The sequence below is a fragment of the Osmerus mordax genome, chromosome 18 (genome assembly GCF_038355195.1).
Source record: "Osmerus mordax isolate fOsmMor3 chromosome 18, fOsmMor3.pri, whole genome shotgun sequence".
NCBI lineage: Eukaryota > Metazoa > Chordata > Actinopteri > Osmeriformes > Osmeridae > Osmerus > Osmerus mordax.
In genome coordinates this window covers 4,478,189-4,485,617 of record NC_090067.1, presented here as the reverse complement: position 1 = coordinate 4,485,617, position 7,429 = coordinate 4,478,189, and the positions used below count along the sequence as shown (strand labels likewise).

The following is a 7,429-nucleotide window of genomic DNA, read 5'->3' as shown; positions in this document are numbered from 1 at the left end:
ACACAGCCTCAAGGATGCCACACAGCTTCTCCAGATCAGCCTTGCCGCTGCCCGAGCTAGCTGCGATATTCTAAAAGAAAACACACATGCATGTTTCAGTTAAGGAACAGTACGGACAACCAACACACGCACACACACACACACACACACACTGAGGGCTCTCTTACTGTACCTCCAAGCATTCGGGGTGACTGGCGGCAAAGTTTTTCCACTCGTCGACAGAGTAGTGTTTGTGAATAGCTGTGAAAAGAGTGTGCTAGAGAGAGAGAGAGAGAGAGAGAGAGAGAGAGAGAGAGAGAGAGAGAGAGAGCGAGAGAGAGAGAGAGAGAGAGGTGAGAAATGTAGGAGTAACAGTGATTAATAGACATCACTTCTTCATTCCTGCAGGTTAACTGTTTTCAGCCTCGCCCCTCAGTCCCCTTTGTGTCCTCCGTCACCCCCTCTGTCTCCACCTGCCACCTTGCTGAGACCTGGGCCATCTCGAAGGTACCCGTGGTGTCCATGTTAGCAGCGATGATGGGGATGCCATTGTATGTCTGTTTGGAGTTGCGGAATGTGAACGTTCTTTGCAGGTCAACCTGGAACCACAGGAGACAGAAGCTCAAAGTTAAACGGTGACAAAACTGTTTTCATTTCAAACTGTGTCACAGTTTTGCTGGCATCAGCTAAACATCCACCCTCCCCTTGAACTATTTACCCCTCTACCAGACAGGAAATGAGATTGTTTGCAATGTACCTGCACTTTTACTTGTTACAAATAGCAATGAACTTGAAACTGGAGCTGGAACATGAACTTGACACCAGACACATGCTTCTCAAACAACTCCCAGGCAAGTCTTTATTAAAAAACATTTTGGTACTGAATAATAGAGTGTTGATGTTAAGATGTTAAGCCTATGTACAGTGTGTGTGTGTGTCCCTGTTATTACTGTAACCACTGAAAATGATCAAGTTGTGTATTGTGGTCACCTTCCACCGCTCTGCCACAATGCTCATCTCTCTCTCTCTCTCTCTCTCTCTCTCTCTCTCTCTCTCTCTCTCTCTCTCTCTCTCTCTCTCTCTCTCTCTCTCTCTCCTCTCTCTCTCTCTCTCCTCTCTCACACACACACACACACACACACACACACACACACACACACAGAGAGATCAGGATTAGCCTTTTGTAATCTGAGATTAAGTGTGAAGGTGATACCTTGAGATCTACTTTGAAAGAGTGTGACTGGTCTTCTGAGCCGAGCTACAATGAACTGAGCGATGCTATCTGTGGCCTAACTCTGCAGTGATAAAGCATAACCAGATCATACACCATTTTCTGAACTCCCCTAACCAGAAAAGGTGACACTACTGGAAATGTTTTCATTGCTTAGTATATTGTGCATTAAATCTTGCTGATTGGCTAAAAGCAATTATTTAACCTGGATGCAACCCAGACAGCAAAGCAATATGCCATATCACAGACTAGCTGCATTAGCTACATGAAACCACATTGATTTTCCTGGACAAGTTCACATTACTGGAGCTGTTGAAAGGTTTGCTTGTTGTCCGATAGTGCTGAAGACTGTCTCTGGGGGTGATAAGCAGGCACTGAATCATTTAGACTAGCTGTGTGGGGTGGCATGGACTGTAACCTGATGAGAGAGAAAGAGATTGAGAGAGGTGGAACGAAGGAGATGGAGAAGAGAGAGGAGAGGGTATCAGATAGTTTGCTTTCTAAGGCCTTTGACCCATCCGCGTTAGCAATTACACCTACTCAACGGGCTGCAGGACTGAGCAGATTCCATGGAAAACACTGGCATGTGAGGGGTTAAAAAGGCATATTTGAGTTTGGATATACGTGAATCAATTACTTTTCTATCTGACCAAATAATTTGATTGAGTAAGAGTTAGTTAGTTACGTAGTTAGTTCAATGGATAATATATTTATTGTTTTAGCAAGCTACCTTGTTAGCTTGCCAAGCTGATGAGTACCACATATGTTAAAGTCTTTCTGCCAGAAAGATTTGATATGTTTTGTCTTAACACCCACTTCCAGTCAAGATATGGAGTGAGTAGAGGTGAGGATGGGAAGTAACAAGCTTCCTGGTGAAGCAGAAACTCTGCTCTACTACTGTGTCGTCGTGACAATCCACTCCGGCAGACAATCGATTGTCAGGGAGCGTTCATTGAAAACTCAGCCTGCACGATCCTTGCTCTTTCTTCCTTCCTCCTGTCTTCCATCCTCTCCTCTGCACTCCTCCTCATCCCCCTGCTCGCTCTGGCCCACCTACGAGGGCGTGTGATGGGAGGGGGGGGAGGGGCTGGTGGTTGGTGGCTGCCTGGTTGCTGACTGATTGTTTTCTCTGCATGACTGGGGCAGTAGATCACTGGTATGACAGTCTTGCAATTGGCAGAGATTGCATTGGGCATCAGGCCAGGTCATTCATCAGGGGGCCAGCTGGAGAGCCTGGTAACTGTGCATGCAGTGGGAAAGTGACGAAGAGACTGGGTTATGACCGAGAGATGCAGAGACCAACCAAAAAACGGAGGTAGGGAGGGAGGGAGGGAGGGAGGGAGGGAGGAGGGAGGGAGGGGAGGGAGGGAGGGAGGGAGGGAGGGAGGGAGGGGAGGGAGGGAGGGGAGGGAGGGAGGGAGGGAGGGAGGGAGGGAGGAAGGAAGGAAGGGAGGGAGGCTCATAGGACGAGAAAAGTAGGGGTGGAGTGAAGGAGGTAGGAGGGGACATCTACAGCAGATATTTGTAATCTTATCTGCATATACGATCATGAATCAATTGCTCAGCTGAAAATCTCCTTTCCTGTTACTTTTTGTGTCTTTTTGTAACCAAAGAAAGGGGTTCTCATGTTACCTGCGACATGACACACAAGACATTACATTACATTGTTTAACACGTTTTAACACGGTTTTGCCAGATGACTGTCAGAATATAATTGTAGCCTTTATTGCTGTTATTTGGAACAAATGCTCCAGTTTTGAAGCTCAAAATGGTGGTACTGTAGCTTTAAGTGCCTGAAGAGATGAATACTATCAAGGGCTGATCAATATGCCTGCTTGATGTTAAAATGTCCTGAGGTAGAGGAGCTGAGCATGTATGGATGTGTGTGTGTGCGTGTGTGTGCGTGCATAGTGTATAAAGACTGAATAGCTTAAGGGTTTGCAGTGAAACCAGACTACTAGAGCTGAGCCTGGGGCTGTTAACAAGAGAACAGATGAATGAAAAAGATGCTAGCTCCCCCGACACCACAGGACTCTCTAGTACCTAGTGTACTACACCGGGGCTCTGCAGATCTGTCTATGTGTGTATGTGTGTGTATGTGTGTGTGTGTGTGTACCTAAGCCTGAGGTTGGGTGTGTGTGTATGCATGAGCATGCCTTCCAAGTGTATGGAATTGCATCCCGTTCTCTGTCAGCAGACACAGTTCACAAGGCCTATTTTTTAAACAGTCTTTCCGAGAAGTTCCCGACCTGTCTCATGTTGCCCTTCTCTACCTAGGACACAGAAAACAACAACCTCTCACCCCACCCCACCCCACCCCACCCCCCCACCCCTCTGTCCCATTTTACCAGTATATCTACCTGAAGTGGTCTCCCTGGAACTCATCTCTAAGTCGTTACATGTCTACACTATGGGCTGATCTGTTTCATGCTAGCTAAAACAGGTTTTTTTTTCCCCATGGTCCTTCCCGGTAGAGTTCTAGAACCTGAGGGGGGGGAGTTATTGGTTCTAGTCCAGTGCAGCTCTAGCCTTAGAGCTAGACCTAGCCTTAGAGCTAGACCTAGCCTTAGAGCTAGACCTAGCCTTGCACAGACCTACATTTTACATTACATTTAGTCATTTAGCAGACGCTCTTATCCAGAGCGACTTACAGTAAGTACAGGGACATTCCCCCCGAAGCAACTAGGGTGAAGTGCCTTGCCCAAGGGACACAACGTCAATTGACACAGCCGGGAATCGAACTTGCAACCTTCAGATTACTAGCCCGACTCCCTCACCGCTCAGCCATCTGACTCCCAGTGTCAGGCTAGCTAGATATCGTTGCTCTGACACAGGACAGAACAATGTGAGGGTGGGCTCAATAACCTCAGGGAAGGTCGAACACACTCTAGTTCTCTCTCTCTCTCTCTCTCTCTCTCTCTCTCTCTCTCTCTCTCTCTCTCTCTCTCTCTCTCTCTCTCTCTCTCTCTCTCTCTCTCTCTCTCTCTCTCTCTCTCCTCTCTCTCTCTCTCTCTCTCTCTCCTCTCATTTCACTCGTTCTTCGAGTGCACGCACGATCTCCACAGTGACACTTACACGGTGCCTGACACAGTCAAAAATCATTCAAAAAGCTGGCACAAATGGTCTGGGTGGCTAACTCATACATTTGATGTCCTAATAATACTGACAATTCAAATACTCAGTACATCTGCTGCGGCACTGTACATTGCAATCATACACTGCAAAGGAACGCCATATCTCAAGGCCCATAGACACGTATGCTGCGTTAGTAGATGCATTATCAAAACAGTTGCTGTTCCCATACCTCCGACCGGCTCTTCAGACTGCTGCGTTTGGGCCTGAAGAGGACATCCTTGAAGTCCAGTTTGAGGTCTGCATCCACGCGAGGCATCTTGGGTATCCGGAGAGCCCAGGACCAGGACGACGAGGAAGAGGACGAGGCTCGTCTGAGGCAAGCTGCAGCGGTTAGGCGGTCCGAAAGCCCGAGCCACCAAACCCGAACCTCCAGACAAACAGCGTATTTATAGTATGAGGGGGGCTGTCCCAGACCTGGCCCCCATGGCTTTATTTGGCCTGTACTCTCCCTCCTTCTCCCTCTCTCTCTCTCTCTCTTCTCTCTCTCTCTCTCTCTTTTCTCCCTCTCTCTCTTTCTCTCCACCCTGCTCCTCTGGTCTCTCCTCTCTCTCCCCGTCCCCTCTCTCTCTCGCCGGGTGCTGGAGTGGCAGCAGCAGCAGAGGCAGCAGCCGGGATGTGTTCTTCTGTCGCGGGCAGTGGACACACTCTTGTAAACACACGCACGCACACACACACACACACACCGCACACACGTGCACTTGAGGTTGGGCTCTGCACTGCACCACTGTACAGCACACCTACTGTCCTTTGGGGGTATTGTTTCACTCTGTGCACCGTAAGACAGCGATATTGATGGCCTTCCGAGAGAGAGGAAGAGAGAGAGGGGGGGGGGAGGGGTGGATAGAGAGAAAGAACAGGAAGGAGGGGATGTGAAAGAGGAGGAAGATGGTGAAATGGAGGGAACATACATTGAGTTAAGATCCTCATTATTCTGCCACATAATGATTGTTTCCTTGAGAAAAAAAAAAATTGCTGACAATTTTATCTCAATTATTCTTTACTGCATCTTGTATGTTGTTTTTAAGACAGCCACAATTATTTATTGTATACCTGACATATCAAGCACATTACTACAGAAATTTTAAACCCAATTATTTAGGAGAAATCCCTCCTTCTGACCACTAGATGTCATTGTGAGTACACAAAAGTATTCCAGTTAGCTAGAAGTCTCAAATCAGCCCTCCTGTATTTGAGTTTGAGTCTGGATTCAATTTTAAACACATTCTCGGCTGACTGTACTATCTTCAACTTTGACCCGAAGGCTTTTTCATTCTAGACATCACTAACACACACTGATAACATGACTTCATGTTATGGTCACAGTCAAGATATGATGTCAACCGACAGACCTACTACTCCTTCACCTTTTTTACTGCTTCTTTATAAAGATTAGAGACACACTAGTCTGCTTGGATTGAGCTGTTCATGACGGAACATGGACAAGATAACATGTTAACTACTGTAGTCTCCTGATACAGTACTGTACATCTGTACCCTGTGAAACCTGTGTCAGCATGCCCTGCCTGCAGACCTTTGTGTGTTCCCAGTGTGTACGTGCATCTGGGCTTGTTCCCTGTGTTTGTCACACTGGGCAGGTCAATGAAAGTGCGTGTGGTCAGTGTTTTCTGTTCAACACAGCGAATGTGCTTGTGTGAACGCCATATGCGCAACTGCATCTTTGCATCAGAAGCTAATGGAAATTTGAGCTCAGCGGGCTAGTTTAGTAAAGAAACAATTCATGGAATTTCGGTTTCTAATTGTTTAAAACGGGCAAAGCACTTTACAAGGACTCCAAGAGTCTAAGAGAAAACCCAGATTGTAGTTATGGTTTGAATTCCCCTCATAAAGAACATTTTGTACCCAAAGACTTTTTTTTTTTTCCCTGACTGCGAGAATGCATAAATCAGTAGCTTGTCAAGCTCATGATGTCATCAAGGGGGGGGGGGGGGCGGTGTTTATCATTGAAAACCGTTGGAGAACAGGGTACCTGCCTGTCGGACAAGGAGAAAGGAGTAGAGTGTTATCAGTGCTGGGCAGAGCAAGAGGAAGTTCACCACAGCAGGAGCAACAGTAAACTCAGACTTCAGTCATGTTGCTGTGCTGATGCAAGTTAGACTCATGAACATGAGTGCAATCAGATGTAGCTTGGCGCTAGTTAAACTGTTTGTGTAATCCAGAGAGGATTGAAGTGTTTGATTGAACATGGTCTGGCATGGTTTAGACGTGTTGACATCACACTGTTGTTGTTAGACTTGTTTCATCCTTGGGTGTTCCAGATTGTTTGAATCCTGGCACGCACGTCCACAGAGGCTGAAAAGGGTGCCCTCCCAGTCTCTTCCCCTCCTCTCTCGGGGCTCGGAGGCTCCGTCAGTCAGACGGTGGTGCACCACCCGGCTGAACTGTGTTATCCTGAGGTTCGAGGACTTCTCAAAAGTCTCCTTCCAGGTGTATGTCAGAAGTTACTGTGAGCCAGCCAGGAACAGGATGTTCCTGGCTGGCTCACTGGTTTTGATTTCTGGCATGATGAGCAATTATTGAAGGTACTAAACATGTTGTTTTGCTTTGGTGTCAGAAAAAAAGAATAAATCAATCAGTTGATAGGGACCACTTGTCTGTTTGTTAACTGTCAGCACAAGATGGACACCATCAAGGATAATCTTGGTCTTGGGGCTGGTCTACCTATGGATTATCATCATCTATGCTTCTCTGTTTATTGAACGGCAATTGATAGGTTTCAAAACTGTGAATTCTTTGCGGAACAGCAGTATAGATTTTAAAATAACAAATGCTTTACAGTCTAAGGGTTAGTGTTAGGGTTAGTTTAGGAATGAAATGCTATAGATCACAGTCGATGCCACAAACTTGAGATGAGTGTTGTCTTACCTCAGAAAAATGAGAATTGGCTGGGTCTACCATACACCTGATAGAAGTTGGCTAGCTCAATTGCTCTCTCTTCCTCTTTGACCTTGAAACATGAGGAAGTCCAGGATCCAGATCTCTTCCTGGAGTGACTGGTTGTGCTGTTCCAGTGCATTTACCCACCCCAGAAGCACATTCTGTTCAGTGGAAAGGTATGGAGCTGTT

The 7,429-nt window shown here is 46.7% G+C and overlaps 1 protein-coding gene across 1 annotated transcript in view; it reads right to left on the bottom strand.

Annotated features, from left to right (window-relative positions):
• gmpr (guanosine monophosphate reductase) overlaps positions 1-4,816 on the bottom strand; it is a 5,288-nt gene extending 472 nt beyond the window's left edge. Inside the window, exons 1-4 of the mRNA XM_067256254.1 lie at positions 4,515-4,816; positions 453-578; positions 173-256; positions 5-70 (exon numbers count right to left, since the gene is read on the bottom strand). Of these exons, the coding sequence (XP_067112355.1) occupies positions 5-70; positions 173-256; positions 453-578; positions 4,515-4,601 (363 nt within the window). The 5' untranslated portion in view covers positions 4,602-4,816. The remainder of the gene's footprint in view (positions 1-4; positions 71-172; positions 257-452; positions 579-4,514) is intronic.
• Positions 4,817-7,429: the final 2,613 nt, after the last annotated feature.